Here is a 25311-nt window from a genome sequence, read left to right as displayed (position 1 = left end):
TCTTTCAGCTTATCCCAAAATAGTACTGGCCATTCCTCTGTGGGCAACACAGACCCATCTCAGAAGTCCTGTCAGAGCCCAGTACGATGAACTGCAAACGTCTAATAAAGTTGCTGTTAAGACTGACAAAACATCATAGATGTAAGACAGATTTTTCAGCTGTTAAGTTAAAAATATTGGAAGTGCTAGCCTGCCAGATGTGGAACATTCAACAGAAATCATGTATTTACGATGTACTTTATGTACTTTAAGCTACAACTCTAGAGTGGCTCAGTGAAAAGGAAGATAATACCAGATTCATTTAATTTAGGGATAATATTATGAAAAGAGAGGTTTACATTAGAACATTCAATTTGCAGTGTTTTCCTCTAATCCTTCACAGTGTAAAATGCAATTATTTATGGTCTTAAAAAACTTAGTATTCACACAAAACCTTAACGTTAAAGAAAAAGTACATGTCAATTTAGGAGGAAAAAAACCTAAAGTAGTGTTTTTGAAAGTTAATTTGGTTTTACTCAAGTGTGCAAGCAACCACTTACTGAGAAGTGCTGAACACTCAACTTGCAATAAAAACAAAGCAAGCAGAGGGCAGTCATGCACGTTGACTGCCTCACAGCCAATAGTGCATCTTCAAAACCTGTTCATATCTACATAGTTTTCAACTTAGTATAATTAGAAAGATCAGTTTCTCCTTTCCAAGTGCTTGAAGTTATTGATAGTCATCAACATTTACTGACAGCTATCAATGAAAAGAAAGACTTACAGAAGGACTATGTAGATGGCAATTAAAGTTGTTCCTTTCTTTTCAAATATATTTAAACCAACACTGAGAATATCGCAGTATTCATACTCAATTTCCTAGCAGCATGAATGTTTACTCCACAGAAAATGTGTGTTAAGTTGACAGCTAAGTATTTTTCTGCATATGCATTTTCCCTTCACTAGAGTCTAACTACATAGGAGCTTCCCCCCTCCCAAAATGCAAACATATACATATATGCACCAGTTACTTTGTGCAAAAATCACCAGGCTGCACTGTACCATTTCAGCCTTGACTGCTTTTTAATCAAAGAGTTTAAGCTTTTCCTTCCTGGAACCTCCTCCAACAAGGTGAAAAGGTAAGGCAATTCTCTTCACCCCCCATTCTTTCTTACCTAAGGCCATTGGTTACTCTTTCTGAGGACTTTGCAACATTTATATTCCAACTCAAAAAATTCCATTTTCAGGTAAGCCAATACGATCCTTTTTTATTACTCTAAAGACTAAAGCTTTTCCCAAGAGAAATGACAAATTGCCTCAAAGGCAATTTCTGATCATGCTCATCCTTTAAAAAAAGATAAAAGCCAGAAATACCAGGTATTTTATGAGAAGAGTCTTGCCTAGTAACAAGCAATAGCAGCTTTAATTAGCATTGGACTATGGACCAAAAAGGTCTCCGATATATGCGTGTGTGTGCGTATAGCGCTGGACTACAGACCGCTGGTCTGTACTTCAGTATTGTATATACACATATATATAGTGCATATATAGACAATATATAGTCACATATATGTGTGTGTGTGTGTAGGAATTTAGGTGAAAATATCACTATTACTGCTGTACCTCATTTGAGCAGAAGAGAATTCCCCTATGATGAGAAATTTAATTAACATTTCAAAATTAATTTCAGTTGACTTTATATGTAAGTTATTTTGACTTTCATGTACGGACCTGCATTAACTATCACAATATATATTCCATTTTATTTTTAGAATCTCTTCATCTCAAGACATCCTAATATTTCATGTGATAAATAATGGAGCCTACAATCGACTAGAGCAAACATTTACTTTAGATGATTTGCAATCTGTAGCAACATTAACAGGAAAAAAAAAAATACCCGTGGAAACAAAACCCAGAATTATTAAGCATACACTACACCCCAGCTTCTTGAAAAGTGTGCGGAATCAGCAAATCTACATTTGCTGATGTAGAAACCCAAGAAAACTGGAAATGGCTATTTAATCAAAACATGAGAGGCAAACTCAGCGGCCTACAGAACTCGCTGCCATTTAAAGTCCTACTTCAATCAATTTGTATTAAACCAAGTGTAGTACTCGGGTCTTCAACGTGCCCCTCAGAGTGCTGCTTCCAGAGCAGCCCATGGGAGGACATGCCTGGGCCATGGCAGCCCCCTCTCCAGACCACGGCTTGGGCGGAGGGCAGGCCTCAGTGCAGCCCCAGCACCTGCAGCACGGGATCAAGCGCTGAATGGCAGTGGGGCTGGGGAACAGGTCGCACTGATAGCGTGGTAGCTAGGCAAATTAGGATACGGGCCTAGCATCCTCCGAGCATGAAGTGACTGGCTAAACTAACATAAATACCTGTGCTGTGAAGGGCCCGGAGAAAAGGTGGATATTTCCTCTAACGCACACTGTGATGTATCTATGCAGAGTACACTTTCTATAACCACATATAAATGGGCTAATTGCAAAGACTCCTTTCCAACCCTTCCTCGCTTTGTATTTATGTGGCTAGAACTTCATTCCAAGTCTTGTAGATTTGCAATGATCATAATATTTAAGAAAATTATATTCCCAAATCGAGTATATAAAAACTAAAATAAACCCCCGTACAGGTAAGTGTTAACAGGACTATTTTTAAAATGTCAATTATCTGGAATTCAAAGCATCATTTAGCCAAATACACACAAACACACTTACAGCAGCATTAGAAGTTTTGGTACATTCTTTCTCAGAGAGAAAATTTCTTTGTTTCTAACTTTCTTTTCACTAGAAAGAGAAAGCTCAACCTGTAGAGTTGCATGGACCACTGTAAACAGTCTTCACATAATTTCTCTCTCTTCTCCTTGCAAGAGCTGCACACAGAGTTGTTATTTTTCAAGTATTAATTTTCCAGTTCATTATTTCCCTGCCCATGCTAAAATTAAAAAGACGCATCAATATTTAATGAAAACAGGATACGACTGCATCTCCTGTAGAGCATGATGTAGAGTAGTCCCTTCAAGTTTCCAGTGAACCCTTATGAGTGAAGTTTCCATTAGCCCAGAGTTCTGCCCAAGAAATCCCCCTCCTTCACTGCCCCAGTTCTCCACTCCCCAGTTGTACCTATACAGCTGTTGATGCAAACATGTTGCAGATGACCCACAGCAGAGTCCCACTGACAACTGAAGTTGCAGCACAACCGAGCAGTGGGAGCCATGATGCGTAGTTGGCTATTTCTTCAACCCATGTCTCCTCAAAACTGCAGATCAAGTTTTCAGAGAACGGACCTTCTCTAGCATAATCTAGTATTGCCTTGTTCTCAGATTGAGACAGACAGTTCTGGCTAACCTTCCTAAAGCCCTTTCAATGATCACAAAGCCCAGCTCAACATGCTTTCTTGCCTCTGCCCTCCAGTAGGGATGGCCACTGCAGATGTAACTTCAAATGTCTGTCAGCAGAGTCTGGCATCCCCTCACTCTTTGTCACGGAGTGAGGGGGCCCTTTCACACCCAAAATGACACAGGAATGTTTGGAGGCAGACAACAACAACAAAAATAAACAGAAATCAAAACAAAAACCCAAACCCATCATTCTTTTACGTATGCCTGGAAAAAAAACCAAATTAAATCAGGTTACTGATCAGACATAGGTTATAGTTCATTCAGTCATTCAATCCAACTGATCAAGACCATCAAATAACGGACCACCACTGTGTTTCACTACGTAAACACCCCAGCTGCATGGCAATTACAATGTACAAAATTAACATAAATAGGAAATGGAACATAGTATCAGCAGACTAAAAGCAGCAAAAGACATGATAGGCCTGTAATTTTTGTAAAAAGGATGCTATATGTGAATTTTTAGTGGAAATAAGAGGGAAAAAAGGGAAACATAACACAAAGTATGTTAAAGAAACATGGCAGTGAAATTAAATTGACAGTACTGTTCCAATAAAGCTTTCTTCTGGAAGTCTACACAAACTCTCCACCACCCCAATTGTACCAGTTTCATAGGAACTCTTGTTGAGAAAACAACCAGAAAGTCCATCCTTTTTTAGACAGATGCCCAGAATAGCGCAGCAATAAGGTAACTCCCCACTGGGGCAGAACAGACAAATTTAAACCCCTAACCTAAAATCAGGCAAACTGCAAACCTATGCAAGGTCCTAATGGCGGCATCAGAGAGTTGGCCTCTGTCTCTGTCCACAGACAGACTGCCCCTTAATGCAAACAGAACATCCTGCAGGCAACAGAACAAGCAGCTCAAACCCAGATAACTTTCACACCAGCTCCTACAGATGCAAGTTGCTAAAATGCTTGTGAAGTAAACTGCCAGATTTAAAAGTGGGGGAAATAAATTACTTTGTTTTAATATATGAATTCTGTTCCAGCAAAACACTAAAAACAAGTTTAGAGCTCCTGAAGAGAAGTGCAGCTGCACCCCAGGGATGTGGCTGCAGGGAGCTGTGCAGCAACGGTGACACCTCGTGGTGCCAAACCACTGAAAGTCAGACCTCTTCCCAAACACAACCTACCTTAAACCCACCGGAGCGGTTCTGAAGAAAAAGCTTTACAAACAAAATAGCCAAACAACCTCTACATCCTTCTCCTTCTAAATCAGTATCTCTGGTAGAGACAGGAGTCAGAAACTTGAAATCCAATCTCTGCCTCTGTTTTCATATCTCCTGTCTCTCACTGACCCGTGTTTTCCTATTCCCTGTTTTGTGGTTATTGACGATTACATGTGGGAAACAGTAGAACTGACTATGTACAATGTTAATGCAAAATTGTTAAATGAGTAGAGGAAGAAAAAGAAGCCAGCCCAGCTTTAAAATCTTTTGGGTCAAAGTGACTACAAAGAAGTTACTGTAAACAGAAACCTTCAGAGAAGCAAGTCAACAGTGCCAGTTGTATAAAAATTAACATTGTTTTTAATGAATTCAATTCAACTATATAAAAGTTTACTTTCCTTCATTCTGGTATCTCCCATCCCCAACAGATGCTCAAACGCATTACTTTCTGCAACTTCACAAACAAAACTCAGATTACATATCTCATCACACTGCGTGTATTTGAGAAGTCAGTTTGCCTTCCCACTGCAAAGTTAGTGTGAAGTTTTTCCCTAGGATGCAAGCTTAAAAAAGCTGAGGTATGTATTTCTTTCAATAAGTGCTCAATATTGAAATTTAAAAAAACCCCAACTTTAAATGCTGTTACAAAACCAAAGTGAGAAGGCAAGAAATGAGAAACTTTTTATTGCTCTGCTTGGGTTTCAGGGGTTACGGGAGTGAATTCCGAGTTTAAGTGAGAAGTGTTTTGGGTTTATGACAAAGCAGGGATAATTTCATGCAGTAGGGGAGATGGCATTTCAAATCGTTTTTGGGGGAAGAGTTATTTTCTAATGGAAATCTCCCTCCGATCTCCCACCCGTATTTCTTCCTCACATTCATACATGCATAGTAACTAATTTTTCAAGTGACACCTGAAATTAATTATTTCAAACAGCTAAAATGGCACCTATCTATCACTTAAAAGATGAAAGATTAGTATCATCCCAGGATATTTAGTTTCTCATAATGTGCATGAAAATTATACTAGCTACATAGATCAACACTAAGGAATCACTGCATAATGAATGGAATTTTTGAAGGTAAATCATAACAATTGCCTTCTTTCAGAAATTGCATACCTTGTCCGTGATTTGAAAATCCATTAGGAATTTCTGAAATGGTTACCATAATATCCATAGCATGACCACTCTATGGCCTTGCAGACAAACCCAGGAGTGTTTTTTAATGAGTTCATTCTGCGTCCAGGGTTATTTTCAACATCCCTACTAAAGCAGGAACCTCAGCTATAGAGCACAGGGCATGGGCATGCTTCATTTGCTGCAGAGGCTAAAGGAAGGGGCTGAAGGCCAAAGAAAACACAGGGGTGCTTGTGCACCAACTGGAGGGCACAGAGAAATAGGAATGCTCAGGACTGGGGAGTTTTAAGAGTCAGAGGAGAATTGGTTTTACATAAGAAAGTGAAATAGTAGAGGATCTGGAGCAGGACTACAGAGTTCAAGAGCAGAATCCCTTGGAAGAGAAGCAGCTTTGCAAGCTGCAATTTTTGGAGCTTGGAGGAAAGAGACATGGAAGAGGAACCGGGTGTTCTAGAGTAAGATGACTAAACGGAAAAAATCTCAAATTAGTAGGGGTCAGATTACCTCCAGGCCTACTCTAGAGGCAAGGGAACATACATGATCATTGCTCCTCTTCTCTTTCACCCCCCCCCCCTTTGCTGTCAAGAGCAACAGGGCTAGTTTGTGACCACAAGAGAGACTGGGCATTTGGAAGAGCCACTGGTACCAAAATCTCTCAGCAACATTCCCCTTCCGTGAAATTGCACGTGAGTACAAATTAACTCTCACTGCTTAACAGCAGATATTTTTGGCCCTACCACTTATTTCTTGGCAGCATAGTTTAAGCAAAGCTAGATGTTTTTGTAACATCATGATTCAAATATATCCATAAAGCAAGCAACATTTTCAAATTGTTGTTGGCTAAGGTCATGTTTTGCAACCTTACAATTGGTACCAAGTGAAGCTTACCTATTTTTTTTGGAATTTTCATCCTTCCCTCTTTTAACCCCAAAAATTCTTGTAATCAGAGCACTAAAAAGAAGTGTAGATGAATTTCTTACCTAAAGGAAAAAGAAAAGAACATGAACTATGTTTTAAAAATCCCTTTGAAATGTACTAATATTTTTTAAAATACAGCCACTAATGTACAGTCGAAAAGAAGAGCAGCTGAGTGAAGGACAGAGCATGCCTACTGCTCAGAGGTCAGCACATGGAAACAATTAATTCAGAGCATCTTTCCTCTTAATCAAGATGACACTAACAGAAAGTTCAGATTTTTTGGAGACGTCCATGTTTAACATAAGGGATACATCCAGTTTTCTAGTGGTTCAAAGCATTCACCCTTATGCATGGCAGACCATGAAATGTTCTACCTTAATATGCCATATGGAATACTATCTTTTATTGAAAAGCAAAGTAACAGTGAGAATTAATGTAAATGCACTCCTTCCTAGCTAGGTGCACTGACTCAAAATTTAACAGCCAGATATATTTTTATCTATAATGTAATCTTTGTCCCTACTTCTTGTCAATATCAGTGCTTCACATTACAGAAAAACCAAAACAAAACCAAAAAATGTGACCACTATGACTGTTTTGCAGGTCTACATTATTAGTTATTGTACCTTAAAATACTACACCATGTCACATTCCAGAAATCATGGTACTGCCATTTATAAACATGACCAAAGCTTCACTGAACAGCACCACTCTATATCCTGTTAAATTAGAGAGGCAAAATTAAGAATTAACTTACTGCCCAGACAGGTGACATAAAACCTAGAATTGCTGCTTGTATTCCATCTGCAACATAAGGCATGATGTTTTCACCTAAACGTGTATCCCTAAACAGTGCCCGAAGGATATTTAAAGCATGAACCTGTGGCCAAAGCTTCACTGAACAGCACCACTCTATATCCTGTTAAATTAGAGAGGCAAAATTAAGAATTAACTTACTGCCCAGACAGGTGACATAAAACCTAGAATTGCTGCTTGTATTCCATCTGCAACATAAGGCATGATGTTTTCACCTAAACGTGTATCCCTAAACAGTGCCCGAAGGATATTTAAAGCATGAACCTGTGGGGGTAGATTAAATATATATATATATATTCATTGGAAAATACCTTAAATTTAATGTATGTTAATTACAGCAGTGATCATTCAAAAATAATCCATATGCACATTCACACCACTTTATTTCCATATTGAATACAAGAATACTGATTATTAAAAAAAATATTAAAACAGTGTAGCAGTAAACACTGTTAAAACCAATTACAGTTTAAAAATATATTCCTCTAACAAGTACAGTCCAGGCATTGCAAGTGAAGGCCAGCATTCTTTTTTCCTTAGCTTATCATGCCTGTAAAAATAACTTCGAAGTTTAGAATCATCTTTTCCAACATTCTTGACATGCTGTAGATACTGTGAGAAAAAATAAACTACAACTCACAGGAGGACAATATTAAGCTAAAACTGACAGCCAGGCTTGCTTCACCATATGGAGCATTTTCTGATACTTCTCTACTCTCTGTAGGGGAAGGTGGTAATCTGTGTAGCTTCACAGACTTTGACAAGGCTACGTAAATTTATACCAGCAGAAGATCTGGCAGAGCCATTAGAACATACTTCTACGTATTGTCAACAAATTATGGCTTGCACTTACAAACAGAAAGATGAAGTATTTAATAACAACATTTTGAAGATAGAGATCTTGACTTTAAAATAAAACTTTTATGCATTCCAAATATATATACTTAGGTTTTAGAAGTTACTAAGTATTCATAAAATCACTTTTCATGTAGTATTTTACTGCACACAATATGATTTATGCAACTAAATTTATTTACTCTAAATGTAAACAAATGCTTGCTTGTTAATTTCCTTGTAAAAAAGGAAATTACTCATCTATTTGCTTAGAAATATACTACAGACAGTAAACTGATCATATAAATTCAAAATGAATATGACTATATTTGCTGTACTAGAAAAAAAATTATAAAATAACGACCAATCCATTTTTAGTATCTTATGCACCTGCAAATTCCAGTGACTTCATAACCTCTGCACATGCAAACACGTTTTAAAATCTAGCTACAGACAATAAAAACAAAATATCCTTATTAAAAACACACACAAACTTCCTTAACTGTTTGAAGTAATGCAAACACTTTGACATTTGCCTTCTGATGAGAGTCTGTATTTTACCTGTGGAATTACACTTGATTCATTCAAAGGTGCAGCCAAAGATATCAATTCTTTCATTGTCATTTTCAGCAAATCTGTTTTGCTCTTCTTTGGTTCTGAAGCTAACAAAGCCTACAGAAAGGTTTTTTTAAAAAAAAAAAAAAGGAAAAAAATCAGGTGTTTCTCACCATTTTTATTTACTACCAGTTCTGCTCCACATTCTTGTATTTACCATATTACAGCGTAGCTTCTGACCATACACAAGGACTAAAGAAAAATTTGCAAAAAGTTAAGTTTCAGTTTTAACTCTTAAGTTTTATTCAAAGCCTCTTAGCATTCAATGTTCCAGTAAGAAAACTTTGCTCATGCACTATCCATCTGCCTAAGAAAATTTGCTTGTATGTAACACATAATAATTTATCACACACCAAAAAAATAATAGTATTTATTACAGTGAAAGTATCTGCCATATTATACATACTTACATTTCCTGGTATGGACTTTTTTTTAGTTTAATAACATACATATTTAAGATGACACAGGCTGGCCAAAGAATAAATCCTGGTTTGCAAAACAGGATAAAACAAGCAGCACATTTTTAAAAGGAGAGAAGAGATGCATCCATCTCCAAATAGTAGTTCAATGGGTAGGACATCCAGCTGAGATGAAAATACCCTAATTTAGTCCTCTAAAACTCAGGACTGGAGTTAAAACAGTTTCTTTCTCTGTCTAGTAACTCTTGTTGAATTTGTCCAACTTAGTACAACTGGATAATCATAAATCACTTATTTCTAATAAAAAAATTATTATCCATTTGTGTTTTGGGGCCAAGACTCTGTTCAGCACCAGTTCAAACAAGATATTTAATAGTACTTTACATCACATAAGAACAACCAAATGGATCAGCTGCAAGCCAAATGAAGTATAGAGGTTAGGCAGAAACCCAGAAGTAGTCACTGTCAGTTCACCAGTACCTTTAATAATGGGAGAAACAGATGGAAGGGAAAAAAAGTATTCATGAAGTATAAAACAGAGGAGAATTAACTGAAGACTAAAATTTCATACCCTAAAAATGTTAAAGCTGTAACTAGTATTTTCCCATCATTTCCTCACCCACTAATTGGAGCTGCACCTTCGTACTATTAGGTAATAATATTTCTATTTTAAATAGGTCATTTAAAATGCTCATAACCTTAAAAATTACATATTATCATTAAAACAGATGTGTTTTAGTAAAACAAGAATAAATGTCACAGGAAGCAGATGGCAAAGAGACCACACTGAGTCTCAATTTTATGCATTAATAAAATAACCTTATTATAGTACTGTTAGGCTATGCATTACAACTTGTATTTTTATAATCTAAATGTAACATGTTATTTAAGGCTTAATTCATTTTACTGAGTGCTACGGGCACATTCAGAACTACTGCCAATGAACACTATCGCCTCTCTTTACAATAAAATTACAAATTCAAAATAGATTATTTCAGACTAATCCCAACGTTCATTTCAAACCTTCTCATTAATTGACTAGACTAACTTTGTACTCTTCCAGAGCTGTCAAAATAGAAGCATCTGACCTGTTTATCCAAGCAGCTATGGTACAGTGCAAGCTTTGCCATATGGACTCAGTAGTGTAGGCCAACTGCAGGCTACACACGTTTTCTGCAACGGGATACTGTTGGGTCCACCTAATCCTTACGTTAGCTAGCGTAACTTTTTACACGAAAAATTGGTTCAAACATTTTTGTTTTTTCACATTCTCAGGATTAACGCTAGCTAACGCCCACTGGTTTCAAACTCTGTAGTGTGTATGGGGAAACCAGAAGACATGAAATCACCAAATTCATTTTGCAGACAACTTACAGATATAAAAGGGAAAGATCTTTCACTGCTGAAACTGAAAAGGAAAAATGTCTCTAAAACCAATGCCTTACTTCTGATCTCTGCTGCCTAGCACACAGGCATCTAGCAAAGCCAGGAGCAGGCTGTGACTGACATAAGAGAGGTCAGACAGAAGCAGGCTGCCTCAGCTTTCTCAGGGCAAACTCGGAGTGGAAAACAAGCAAGATAAATTCTTCTGGCAGGGAGAGCTTGCTCCCAGCAGTCCCTCAGATTCTTGGAACGTGCTTGAGACAATACTTCAGCGAGTGGAGAAAGTTACAAACCATGTAGTTAATCTTGGACTGCTGTCTTAGAAAACCAGTTGAAAATTAAAATGATGGAGGTTTATTTAGCAGAAAGCAATCATGGCCGCTTTAAGGAGCGAAGAAACGGGAACAGGTTAAGTGTAATCTGCAGGACCAACTCTGCAGTGACTGACCCCACAAGGATGCAGATGAGCTGCTGCATACTACTGTGAGGCACCCAGTAGGAGGTGCTACTTTGAGCAGAGACAAAACATCGCCAGTTGATCAGCTGTCAGTTCTGAACTTGGCAGAAGCTGGAGGCTGGGATGTGTGGAGCTGATGGTAACATGGTGAGCGGGAAGACTGCGGGAGCATGGACCCAGGCTCACGGATATAAGTCTTCAGTAACCTACTAATTCATTGCACTCGAGACTGTCAGTCAACACCAATTAGTGTGACTCTGTTACTTCATCTTGCTTTATTACTGCTGAGTGGACTTCCCAAGTTCTTTATAGTATTTTCTAGGCCACCATTTTACAATTCTATGATGGTCTGCTCATATTTTACCGCCCTCCCACTTCACATGGAAGCAGCACAGAGTTACATGGTTAACTTAATCTGTGAATTAATTTATGAATTTGCCAGGATTATTACAGTGGCCACACAGAGCCTAAGCTTAGTCTTTTGAAATGCTATTCAAATTTACCTCAAGCCAAAAATCTCAAGAGTCAATAGAACTGCAGTGCTAAACAGCGTCAAACATGGTTTAGTTACATGTGGCTTCTTGGTTGCATAAAGGCAAAGTCTATATAAAAAAAAGTAACTGTTTGACCAAACGGGGTTGAAGTAAGAAAAATAAATAAATACATAAGTGTATTCACCAGAAAGGACATTATGAAAAAAAAAAAGTCAGAGGTAATAACATTAATTGGCACCTGTATGTAGAATGGAATTCCCGCACTACGTCTGGTTGCACACAGTGTAGATGAAGGATCACAAGATTTGATTTCTTCTAACACACAGCTTAGCCACTGCTCTGGCATGTTGCGCAGACTCTCACTGTTACATCTACATGAAACAAATACGTAAGAAACATGAAACAAATATATATGAAACTAGGACAGAGTCAAAGAAAACATTTAGTGACCTTAAGAAACATTTCTTACTATATGTGAACATCTCCAAGCATATACACAGATTTTTTTAAGAAATAAGGCAGAAATTAAAAAAGGAATTGTGTATTTTTCCAATGTTGGTACAAATTATATTAACCCTACTCATTAAGTGCCACTAGGGAAAAATATTTCACTGAACAGAACACAGGATTCTGTGCTTCAGCACTGCCACTGTTCTCCTCTGCCCAGAACCATTATCCTGTTCTGGAGAAGAAAACAAAGACATATGCACGTCAGTCACTGTGTAGGAAGTGGTACTTCACAAATTCGTATCTTTGCTGTCACACAGTAGCTGATGCGTGACCCTTACATTAACTAACATATACAATTATGTTTGTAACTGAAGCCCCTCACAGTAAGTACATATTATGTAAATACCCCTGCAAACCTCAGAGCAGCAGAAGGAATGAAAAACAAGACATACTGCTCTTTTTAAGATACTGCATCAGTCAAACTTTTGGTAAAGCACCCAAATTGCTCTCCTATCATCAAATACTCCTCCTCTGCAGTTATAAAACTCAGCATTGCCTGTAAGCAAAGGACTTCCAAGGACAAGGAGAACTCAAGTTTACTTCAATTGCTGGTGCTGATCAGTTCAATGAAATGTACTATATTCAGTGTGCAAGACCAGCTCATTAATCTTATGCCAATGTTCCAAAAGGATCATTCACTGTTACGAAAATTTCTATTAATGAGACGTTGTTATTAAAACCTGTCACACTGGTTTGACACGTGATTCAGTGTAGAAGAAAGAATTAATCACTGTGGGCAATACAATTGCAATTACCTCAACCATGCAGGACTTGCCCTACCTAAAAATATAAACTATAATTAAATTTATGATTAAGTAGGGAGACCTTACAGTAAGATACAATCAAGTTTTCCACCTCGGTGACTGAAATAAAGAATTTAAAAGAAAAGCTAAAAGGGAGCAGGTACTGATGTAAAAAACAAAATCTACTGGAAGGTCTACATTTACTCTCTCCTTCTTTACCCTCCTCTTATTAAAGCAAGAATTTAGGTAGGCTAAAAACCTGATACTGAACAATAAATGAGGCTTTAATCTGTAGTGAAACCCTCCTTTCCTTCTTTTACAAAATAAACAGAAATCACTAATGCAGAAAACAGAGGTCACAAGAAGTGCCAGACAGGTCAGCAGAAGACACAGCAGACCTCTTACTCTTCAGTAATTCTCTTAGGATTTCCACAACAGGTTTCCTATGCTGCTGTCAGGCCTTCTCCCCATTTTTTAAGGGCAGCACCTCTTCAGAACAGCGTCCAGCATGTGAACCATCAGTCCAGAACACAAGAGGAACATGGCTTCACAAGGGGTATGTCACCTCATACCACAGCATAAGAGAAGGGCACTTTCTGCCTCAAGCGTGTGACAGAAGCAATCAAATTAACCTGGAAAACTAACAGCAAGTTCTCTTTTCTTCGACTTTTCTTTATCTTTGTCGCTGATAATTAGCTTCCCTGCTTACTTTCAGGATGTGTTCCTTTGCTCACGTTTGGGTACACAAGGAGGATGCAATTCTAGGGTTGAGACCACGCAAAACTTCTCGTGGATCTCCTCCGTGGGTCTCTGCAGCTAGACTCTACTTTGCAGTTCTCTTCATCCACGACAACACGTGCAAAGCTACTACTTCTGATCATGTCTGTGGCTGGTCTTACCTCCCTAGCTAAGCAGAATTTAAATGTCTTAGTTTAGTCATGCAAAGAACAGTGCTCATCTCTCTTCAGTGTGTTATCTTAGTATTAAAACAAACATCCCACGAGACATATTCACATCTGCTGTGGTGCAGAAGAACACAAAGTAAAGCATTAAGGAAATATTTAAAAGTTGCTACATAGCATACTGAATATTTTATTCTTAAGTAAACTGAAGGGGTTTTCCCCTTGCAGTAGTAGTAGAAAGAGGAGAAATATACTGAAATCCAATAAATTTCAGACTCCCTTAAAACCGTATTGCTTTGATCTTGCCACAAGTAATTCTACCTTGTTCAGTCACCCACCAAGGCACTTTTTTTTTTTTTTTTTTGAAAGGTGAAAGGGTTATTGCTTTAAAGTTAGAAACATTAGAGACTATTGACTTTGCAATGGAGATGACTACTCCCTTAAATTTGGCAGCTCCATCTCCTTATGGTCTGGCAAGAAGAATATTGTCTTAAGAAGCAGGTGGCCCTAAATTTTAAGAATAATGAAGCTTTACAATGTAAAAATGGTGGTCTCAAGCTCAAATGTCATTTTCCAGACTTAAATAGTAATTATTTTTACCAGATCAAACAAATAGTGTTGATAATTAAAATATAACACAGTAACTTGATACACAAATTACTTAGGATGTTGCACAGTAAGTGTTTTTCCACAAATTTCTGTCTGTCCGTCTGCTGGTTATAACAATTTCATACATGCCCAAAACCCTTTCTGTGGTCAGTATCAATGAGTACAAAAAGCCAATGCAAAGTTAAAGCTAAACCCCTCTCCCTAACTCATACAGCTGTATTTTCTCCTATCCAAAATTAATGGTGTGTTAAGAACAAAGGATCGATCTTGGATTTGGATTTGGCCTTCCTGGATGTCAGTGGTTTGTGGCATAAACTTCACATGACCAGAAGCAATTTCTACATGTGTTAACCCAGAATTCAGCATTTCCAATGGCTGTAATCAGTCCCTATCTGGGGAAAAAGGGTTTTCTTTCACCATTTTTCCCTCTCTCAATAGAGCAGTATTATTCTTTTTCACACAAGTAATGTGATTCCTATTCTTTATAAAGCTAGTTTCCATACTGCCCCGGCACTTCTCAGACAAATAAGGAGACAAGAATCTAGCCTCAGAAACACATTACTATTCAAGGTATAAGTCATCCTAGAAAATGTCTCCTTTTAAGAACAACTCCTCTGAAACGACGACATCCTTCCATTTGCATCCTCTTTTTCATAGCATCTGCTCTAAATGAAGCAAAATTTTCCAAGTTATACAGGTGCATCAAGAAAGGCGCTGTTTTGAGGTTTCTCTAGCAGTAAAGCAAAGCAGAGAGAACTCTGGGTGGCCTCAAAATTTCAGAGACAATATCATTACCCCTATCTCTTTCACCAAGCAGGAAAAGAAATGGGGGGAGGGGGTGAAATACAGACAGAGTTAAAAATTAACATGTCTTCAAACTGAGCAGTGCCTTAACACTGTATCTTGTACTTCATTATATAGTGTACTTCCCAACCCTGCAAATCACAATACATATGAACAGTTCCCCCCCCCATTTTATTTCTCTCCATTTTAGACTCTTTCCTTCACAACTGTGATTACACTTTTGCTGAGAAAAGTTAGTGACAATTCTAGTACATTTCCCTAGAAAGTCCATCAATGATTTTTCAATTTTACAAGAAGTTTTCCCAGCAGACCATAGGGGCCTGGGAAGGCAAAGAGTTACAGTCACTTCAGAGCAACAAAACGAGTCAGAAGCAGAGTTTACTGCAAAGGATTAGGAAGGTCTACTCCCAGTTCCCCAACAGAAATATTACAGAAGATCAGACACTGACTAGGCACAGATGAATAATTTCCACTGATACTGGATTAAACATATGTAAAATCAAAGCAGGGTTTTTTTTATCATTACAGTTTTCCAGAAGACTATATGATATGATCCTAACTTGTTGCATATACCTAAAATTGTGTTCACTGAGTTTAATTTAAGCTCCAATTTGAACATTTAAAAATGTTCAAAATACATTATTCCTAAATAAACACATTGCGCTGTATGACAGAACTCTTCCCAAACCTTCCCCTTGCATTCTGCAACTTCAGTGAAGAAAAGCACTACAGCCATAGCTATGCAACACCATGATTTTGACATTTCCAGAAATCTTTATGTTCTACTTGATCTCTCAGAAAAGCTTCACTAAACAAAATAAAAGCAAAATAGGCAAAACACTATTTGGAACAGAGAAACTGTTTGGGTATTTATAAGGATTACAGAAGATTCAAGTTTAAAACAGATGCCCAGAGGCTTCCAGGTACTTTCCCTAACCACCACATCATCAGCCTGAATGAGCATTTGTAATTTCTCAGGGCCTATAAGAGGAAAATATTTTTTAAAAAAAACATCGCTTATTTCATTGATATGAACATTGCTTGTCTTGTAACTGTATGGTTTTCTGAAGATACAGCTGCAGACAATATTAAGCAGGCACGACAAAGGGAGCATCACACCACCAGAAGGAATATGAGCAGGGAAAAGGAAGAACAGCAACTTGCATACTTAGAGCAGACTCAGCAATTTACATCCAAATGTAAAGTCAGAGATCAAATTTCATCAGGTTCATCAGAAATCTCTGTGGAGGAAAGATTTTTCTTTCACCACTAACTCAGACTGGTCTGAATACCATTGCTCTGTCTAGAAAGAAGCCTACTCTTGGTTCTTACAAAGAACGGTATTTAAGGGTTATATAGCTAAAAGCGAGCTCAAATGGTAAATATTCCAGCATATAGTTTTAAGAAGATGTTTGGCTGTAAAAGTGAAGGACCATGTTCAACTGGAGTCTTTCATAAAAGCATGGGAAAGGGATTTGGCACAGTCTTAGTGACAGATTTTTCACTGGGTCTTAGAGAAAGAATGAATTAAAGTGTCAAGGATGCTTCTGTAGATCTTGAGTTCAATTCTGTTCAACAAGGTATCATGTTTAAGCTGTACATTACCGTAAGCTGCCTCAGACACAGACAAAGGCTTTCTCCTCCGGTATTTGTGGCTGCAGCAGTAAATTAATGCAGATTCTGGTACACATGCTTCAAGACTGTCCGTGAGCCTGGCAGCTATGGAGAGAGGCAGGCCAGTTTGGGTTTACTTGCAGAGTGGAGCCCCTCAGCTGCAGCAGGGTAAATGGAAAGACCCCGGGACACTCAACAGACCTGCAGGGCAACTGCGTTCGCCAAGAGACTTAACTCACCCGTTTTGGAGAAGAGTCCCAAGACACTCCTCGTGTCCCGGGAGTACCAAACCAAAGAGTCATTGGCTATTCTGGTATTAGTCTCCCTTCTCCTTTATTTTAAATATAAATACTAGCCTTGAGACCCGTATTTCCTGGCAAATGTCTTCTTTCAGAAACAAATGTACTTCCACAGAGCTGCTCTCTGCTTCTTCTAAACTGGCTTTTCCCAAAGGAGTACTTGCTCTACTTGAAATACCTTAACTTTAAAAATACTGAGCAGTACGCATCGTCAAAAAACTGTTTTAGAGAACTGTTAATTCAGAAGAGGAAAATTACTTAAATATAAGCACGCTTTTTTTGATGATGATACATACAAACTGGTTAATGTTTTAATAACTTCCAGAGAAGCAGAGTTCTCTTGAGCTTGGCTCTTCATTTTACAACATAATATAAAGCTGCTAAGTGGATTGTGCTCCATTAAATACAATGGCAGAAAAAGGGAGAGGGAACAAACATATCGGGAACTTCTCTGAAGTCTGGGTAGATTTGCTCTACTCTATTTGCCTCAGCTTTTAAAAGAAATGTAAAAACTGAAAATCAAAGAAAAACAGCTAGTCTGCCATGTAGAGAGTCCGCTATAAGCTGACAGCACGTTTTACGTTTTCCAGTATTTCCTGCTTTTTAGTTTGCCTTTCCTATTAAGTTTGTTGTAGGTAGTCCTGCATATTGACAGAGACCAGACTAGTGGGGCTGTACCTGTTTGGATCACCTCCTTTCTCCCCTCAAAAAGGCTGGTGGTAGTAAAAAGTTTTTTGGTTTTGTTTTGTTTGTTTGTTTGTTTTTTTTTAAAACAGTGTTACTTTGATGGCCAGACTCTCTTCAATCTGATGGAAAGAATAAAGTCTTTGAAACTAAAGTAGATCGTACAACTTAACCATGGAATTTTTTTTACATCAACACATGTTTATATTCACATCCACCATACCTACGGATAACATCCTTCAATATTCAGCAATTGTTTCTATGCATTCTATACTGTTAACAGCTTACTTTATTTGGAATGCTATATTAATTTAATGAACATTCAAAGAAATGCTGCCTGACATGAAAATATTAGCTATTGGCACAACACATTTTAATTTGTCACTGTATGTCTCAAAAGAAAACCAATGACTAAATTTGTTAATATTTTGTTACCTGAACTTATTTCTGCCTTTGGAAAAAAGCAAGTTTCACACACGAAACTAAGTTTAGATAACGATACAGAAAGTCTTAAGTTATGATGTCAGAGGTCTGCAAGAGAAGCACTGAAAAGAATGAAGGCTTTTGCTGTTAGAGTGGGGGTTGGTTTGTTTTGGTTTTTTTAATTAAAAAAACCCACTATTGCAAGTGCAGCATCCAATTCAGGAGACTGAATGAAATAGTGCATAGTGTGCTAAAGTATCTATAAACAGCAGCCAGAAGTATGCAGCAGACAGCAGAACAATGTTTTGTACTTGACTTGGAAAAATCAAAAGTATAAAATGTCTGCTCCGTAGCCCATTCAAGTTAGATTCACTAATTGATGTGACAACACAACCACTTCTCTAGAAAGCTTCCCAGGTAAGTGGGAGCACCTCAACTGTTGTCCACGATATTATGTCTCCAGTCACTCATCTTGGCAAGCTTTTTCTCACTCACTGTAGGAGCTGCTCTCTCAATATTCACAGCACTGAAAGTAGGAAAGATCTAGCCCAGCAGGGAAGTTAATAAGAAGACAGCACAAAGGGTGCCACTGAGCGATCATCTGATACATCACCTTACAACTTTCTCTGATACATCATCTTAAAACTTCCTGAACCAAGTTTTCATAGCATAAAAAGAGAACACAACATTTACACAAGCGTATATAACGTATATAGATAGGCAAAAAGATAAGCAAGAACAGTATCACACATCAGTTTCTCTTCTGCCTTTTTAAGTAAATAATCAAGTGTGAAGTAAGGTTGTGTGAGCTCTTAACAAACTACTCAGACCCATTTAAAGTGCTTCAATTGCTAGCACATAAAAGGAAACAACCTTCTACAGATACATCGCCAACAGAACTGTGGCTTATAGTTTAACATCTCACTGGCATACAGAATGAAGGCCGTAATGCGTCAAATGCCAATTTCTGTAGCAGTGCTGGTACCTATATGCAGCTACCCCACCAACATCCCGTACCAGAGACCAACCCCTCAGTTCTGTTGGGAAAATTGTCTGAGGGGACACACAGGGAACCTGGCCAGGCAGCTGGTCTGTACTAAAAACACCAAAGTGTTTCCATCACCAGATTTATTTTTTCCTTAAAAAAAAAAAAACACCCACCAAACAAAACTATCCCCTCTTCCTTCCTCTGCACCACCCAAAATAAACAGGAAACAGATCACTGCCTCAAACTGGCCCACTTGAGGCAAAAGGGGAACATTGGTTACTTAACCTGGCGTTGGTGTGAAAATACAGATACTTCAAATTGAAAATTTGACTGGTCTTTCCAAAAACTACATTAAAAAAACCCCACCAAACCCCACAAAGTCAGTAGAGATTTTGATTTGTCTTATTAAAAACTGGATATGATATAGTCACTATATATGACAAAGAAACATTACTAACACTTGAAATAGGTAACTAAGCATGTAATGGAAATTCCAACGCTCTTGCCCAGACCTCAGGACAATTCTACTCATTTAGTTCTTCTAGGAAAGTATAAAGTTACAAGGGGAAAGAAAAAAAAATTAAAAAGATCGCATATCACATCTTGTGATGCACTGCCAGGTAGTCTTCCAAATGTCAGAATATACAACTCAATGACAAGTTATAAAAGTTTCCAGGAAAACATCCTGGCTGAAACAGAAAGTCTGGCATTGATTTTCATAAAGGACTGGGGAAAGGGGACTGGGGGGAAAGAATTCTACACTCCTACTTTTCCCAAGAGCTTCTGAGAGCTGTTCAGTAAACTAGCATGCCAGAAATGGAGAAAAATGCAGCGAGCATTAAATGTCTGTATCGTCTTTCAATGCCTAAGCACCATCTCTAACCATAAGCACCGCAGTCCAAGTCACAGACATCATGTAACTAATGTCAAAATCATGCCTACACCAAACTCAAATAAAATCCACATGAAATCAAGGATCTGCTTGCACAGCCAGTTTCAGGATCGATGCCACAGTTTGGTAAAACTATTATATTAAAAACGTAATAAGTTGCCCATCTTTTACCTGGAAAGCATTTCCGTAAGTTGCACAAAGCCAGCGTATGCCAATTCAAATGCACCCCTGTGCCTTGACTGCAGCAGATGATGTTTAAAGTAATCCCCAATATTTTTAACCTAAAAAAAGAAAAAAAGAAAAAAGCTATTTGAAATTATATATAGACAAGTCATTTATACATGCAAGATACTTCTGCAATTAAAAGCAGCAATCCTTCCCTGGTTGGAAAGGCCACTGGCAAAAGCAAAAAGCAACTAGAAGTCCTATAATAAGAAAACACTTACTTTAATAACAAATATTATACTCAATTTTTCAGGTTAAAGTGATAGTGCTATGTCCTTAAAAAAAGGCCAAAAAAATAAAGGACATAAAATGAGCTATTTGCCCAAGAGGAACACATTCACATTTTAAGAAAAGAAAGGGACAACTCTGATTTTCAGGGGAAACAAACTTAGAATCCTTCTTGTTTACCTTCATTCTTACCTAAAATCCCAAAGAAAATATCTACTAAATCATAACAGCAGAAACAAATATCTACAAAAATATCTGAGAAAGGTAAGAAATTCAAACTTCAAAATGTGCCAAAGAGAAACAAATCTACCTTAGCTATTTTTAAGGTTCTAGGATTCTGCATAATTGCCTTTGACTAATAGAAACAATTTTAAAATAAAAAAGATTATGTATATATATAGTCATGAGAGCTACATTTAAAAGTCTCAAAAAGCTAAATGCTATAACTAAACTTTCTAGTTATATATTCTATAGTTACTTTCTAGAGCTCTACCAGGATACCAAGTTCTTAACGCTGTTTGGAAGCTTACAATTCCACACAATCTCATTCTACAAAAAGATACTTTTTTTTTTTTTTTCTCTAATTCTCATAAACTTTCAAGGTCTAAATTAAACTTTCAATATAATTTTTTTAAAACGCATAGCACATACTTAATTCTATTATGCAAAATTTTCTTCAGGAATATTTCCTAAGAGTTCTTCAGCAAAAGGTTCTTCAAAGCTTTTATATAAAACCAAGCATAAAATCATGTCAAGCTGCTTATAAAATTCTGCTTATTCTGTTATTTATAAAATAACATACTTTAATAGTCTGACAAGTAATTAAGATGTCAGAGAAGTTAATGTCATATCTAGCTATACGGTTTTCCACCCTACTGTTAAGTAATTCATATTATGCAAGCAATGAGACTGCAATAATAAAAAAAAAAAATTGGAGACTAAGTCTACTTATTACTTCCTGCAGCTAAACCCCACCTAATGTGAAACAAACAATAATTGGAGATATTTGAGCTAAAACAGTTATTTCTGAGTGAATTTTAAGCTATTTTATGTACCTACAGGGTTTCAGCTTTCTAGCCCAAAAAGCAGGACTAAGTGCCCTTTTTTCAAAAGGGACTGACCCACAGACAGGCCAACTCTCCAGGTGTGTAAACAAAACCAAACTAAGAAAACTGTACACATGGAAATCAAATTACTGCCCTCTTCCACCACCACCCTTACATTTTTAGAATAATTCATATGGATTTTTTTTTTTTGGATCACATAACTTTCAACTTTACTATTTATATTTCTAAGCTTTTTGCAACAGCCACATTCACTAGAAGCTTACTTCAAATTGAACTCTGATATATTCATTTCCACTCATAGGCTAGAGTTTGAAGAAAAAGCACTGCCATAACTCAGTTCTCACAAATGACATAGGACTGATCCTGAGGAAAGTGCGTAAGCATGGATTCTTATCTAATAGCATCATGCCATGCACGAGCATCCAGCTTCCCTGTGTCATAAAACCAGCACTTCGTATGTCAGGATGGAGAACAGGTCAAGGAATTCACATTTCCTACATCATAACGAAGATCCACAGCAACTGTAAGAAAAGGTGACCCTACCAACTTTGTTTGCACAGGAAATAACATCTCGGTTCAAGTTAAAACATTCAAATATGGAATAGGGAGCAAATATCTTAAATACATTCGATCACCTTGGTCAAAAACCTAGAGTACAACAGGTTAGTCTTACTAATGCAACAATCAACAATTTACAGGGCCATGCTTGCTGCCGAGATCAAGAATCTCAGTATTCAAGATATAAATTCTGTACAAGAGGTTCCGAAAGTTCTCTGAGAAATGGTCAGTACATTTGTGCCTCAATATCTTATTTTCCTGGCAATAAGATGCCACTAAAGTAGGGTTCTATATTCTAGAGGGTATTTTTTTCAAACCATTAGGAGAGGATGGCTTTAAACCCATAAAGGACTGCAAAAGCATCTCAGTTAGAAACAACTAGTAGCCAGTGAACTATTGCCAACCATACTGAACTCCAGAGGAGACAGACTGATCACATTAGGAACTGGGGAGAGGTGGTTTTTTGGTGGGTTTGGGGGTTTTGTTTGTTTGAATTCTTCCTTGAATAGAACAAACTCCAAAGCAGCAATGGGAGGCACACTTTTGCACTGGTGGCACAAATAAGTAACAAGTACTGAGGGTTGTCAGTACTTAAAAGTCTTCCATGTACTTCAACATTCCACCACAAGGCCTCAAATCAGCTCTCTCTGACTGTTGGGTTATAACAAGCAGAACCCCTGGCATTGGGACAGTACTAAGTCTTTACTTCTGCTGTCTCTTTTCACTTTGGTACATGGTTCTGGCAAGCTTACCTCCCAAAATTGCCTTAAAACTTCACAGGTGAGATAAACAGGAGTTTGAGGAAGAACTAAAAGTTCTTCCAGGCTTGGAGCACTGCCTTATCATTTGCAGGTCACATGACAAAATCCACACACAGTCTTCATTAGGTATCATTTTGTTGATTACGTGGTGGTTACATAGGACATGATACTGTTTGTATTGATTGTCTTAACAGGCAAAGCTTTGATCCTGCCATCTCTGGACTTTAAGGGTCAGATGGAGAAGAAAGGTAGAATATGTATTTGAATAGGGAGGTTCCTCCAGATATACTAGGCACTTCCTATGTCTATTTTTAAAGGCAAAGCAGCCATCGCAAAATAGCTTAGCCTTTGAAGACTGCCAGTTCAAATACAGTACTTTGAGACTCCTCTATACACACATCTCCACACCAAGGAGCTGAAGATGTTGTACTCTGTGCACAGTGGCATTCAAATGCCATGCAAACCCAATCTCTTACTCAAAAGACAAGGAAAGTGTAAATTTGATGTTGTCCCGACTTCCTAGTAACAAAAAAAAAAGAAGTATCAAACAAGAGCTGCCTCTCTGCCAACCTCTCCTACATGGGTACATACCACAACAGACAGCATTAACAGCCACAAAGAGGAATCAAGAATTAGTGCCATGAGTAGCCAGCTAACACCACTGCCTACCAAGAAGCACAGTTCTGTTGTGCCATTTCTTAATGTGGACCAGCACCAAAAGACACTGTCTTTTCATTTGCATGCTTAATTAAAAAGGGGGGCAAAAATAATCAAAAGACTACGTGCAAATTCAACACTCACTATGATCTTTTGTGTGAATAAATTGCAACAATGACACTGACCCCATAACGTACAATTTAACACCGTTATTGACCTGGACGTGAAGCAAGGTACAAGATGAGGAAGGCTTTGCAACAGGATGACACAGAATGGCCAAGTGGTGCTACCAGATTTTTCTCAACAATTACTTAGCGCTGACTCAAGGCAATATGATCAAGGTTTCTCTTGAGTTTTCCCCCTCTGTATTGTTAAATCTCTTTTAATCTGTTAAATCTCTTTTTAACTTACAGAATAAAGAAAAAGAATGGGCAACTTTAAGGGAAAGCTCTATACGCGTAAGATACCAAAATCCAATTCTCTTATTTCTCAACACTGAAAAGTGTTTAATAAGAGTCTGAAGCCACAGCAGTTCTGGTATTGACATTTCTAGTAATTTGTAATGAAATCCCCTCTTTTTCTTTTCTTTTTTTTTTTTGGTACAATAGGCGAATGCCAGTTACAAAAAGTGCAGAGAAAATGCCTGCACTTTTTCCTATAATATTTGTTATACATTCAGCCAAATTGTATTTCCTTGTGTATTTCCTTGCAAGCCTGAGGAAAATCAGGATTTCAAACTGACTTCTCATCAATTAGCATTCTTCAAATTAGAACACAGACATTCTGTTTTACAGGAAGACATCAGAAGCATAAAGAAGGTAATGAGGCATCTGTAGGAAAAGAAGGTATGTTGCTTAATAACATAGCATTTCTGAAAGGGCAACTATTAATGTCTGCTTTCTAAATAAAGATAGAGATGCTACAGTTAGAACTGACTCATTCTAAAATACCAACTCCTTTTTGACTTGGAGCAGATTAAGGAACATAATGGTGGAAACGCATATCTGTGCTCTCATCTGCCCTCCAGACCTCTGCAACAATACAAGCACAGCTGTTAACCAGATGAAAACGTTAAGGCTAGAGACAATGCAAGAATAAATATACTAACATTATTTCCATGGCACCACAACATTAGATAACATAAGAAATAAAATCTGCAGTACATTATACTATTATTTATTTCAAGATAGAAAGTTCTAACACCTAAGGAAAAACTAAATAAGTATTTTCTGTTGGAAAGAAAAAGAGGTTAAAAAGTAGTATGTCTTGCATATTTCAATCTTCCATGTAGAGACTGGTTTTGTTGAAACCATATGGAAATGAAAAGCTCATCAATTAAAAACAGAAATTTAATAAACACAAAATATTTCCCAAATAAATGCCTGTGGTAATCTAATTTCTTGTAAACACTGCACTCAACATTCTACAAGAGACCCAGATGGCATATTAACATTTCTGATCTCTTAAATCAAAAAAATTGGAGGAAAAAGAGAGTCACATTACATACGAATTATTCATAATTTGGTCTCCTACAGAGGACAAGGCTACAACTAGTCAGCATGTTTGACTTTCAGAATTATTGATTATGAAGTTCAATTAATGAAGAGCTTTAAGTAAAATCCCAACATGTACAGTTCAAAATGAAACAAAAGACCTTTTGAATATGAAGTCAGTTTAGAAGATTTTTAGCAACTCTATTAATGCTTAATATATACCGA

The 25311-nt window shown here is 37.5% G+C and overlaps 1 protein-coding gene across 1 annotated transcript in view; it reads right to left on the bottom strand.

Moving 5' to 3' along the window:
- THADA (thyroid adenoma associated) overlaps nt 1-25311 on the bottom strand; it is a gene marked incomplete at its 3' end in the record, with an annotated part of 165493 nt that overhangs the window by 121501 nt on the left and 18681 nt on the right. Inside the window, exons 21-25 of the mRNA XM_009579153.1 lie at nt 20269-20378; nt 11868-12000; nt 8823-8933; nt 7569-7691; nt 6582-6673 (exon numbers count right to left, since the gene is read on the bottom strand). Of these exons, the coding sequence (XP_009577448.1) occupies nt 6582-6673; nt 7569-7691; nt 8823-8933; nt 11868-12000; nt 20269-20378 (569 nt within the window). The remainder of the gene's footprint in view (nt 1-6581; nt 6674-7568; nt 7692-8822; nt 8934-11867; nt 12001-20268; nt 20379-25311) is intronic.

The sequence above is a fragment of the Fulmarus glacialis genome, unplaced genomic scaffold (genome assembly GCF_000690835.1).
Source record: "Fulmarus glacialis isolate BGI_N327 unplaced genomic scaffold, ASM69083v1 scaffold3696, whole genome shotgun sequence".
Classification (NCBI taxonomy): domain Eukaryota; kingdom Metazoa; phylum Chordata; class Aves; order Procellariiformes; family Procellariidae; genus Fulmarus; species Fulmarus glacialis.
The sequence above is the reverse complement of the archived record's forward strand: the minus strand, read 5'-3'. Positions and strand labels throughout refer to the sequence as shown.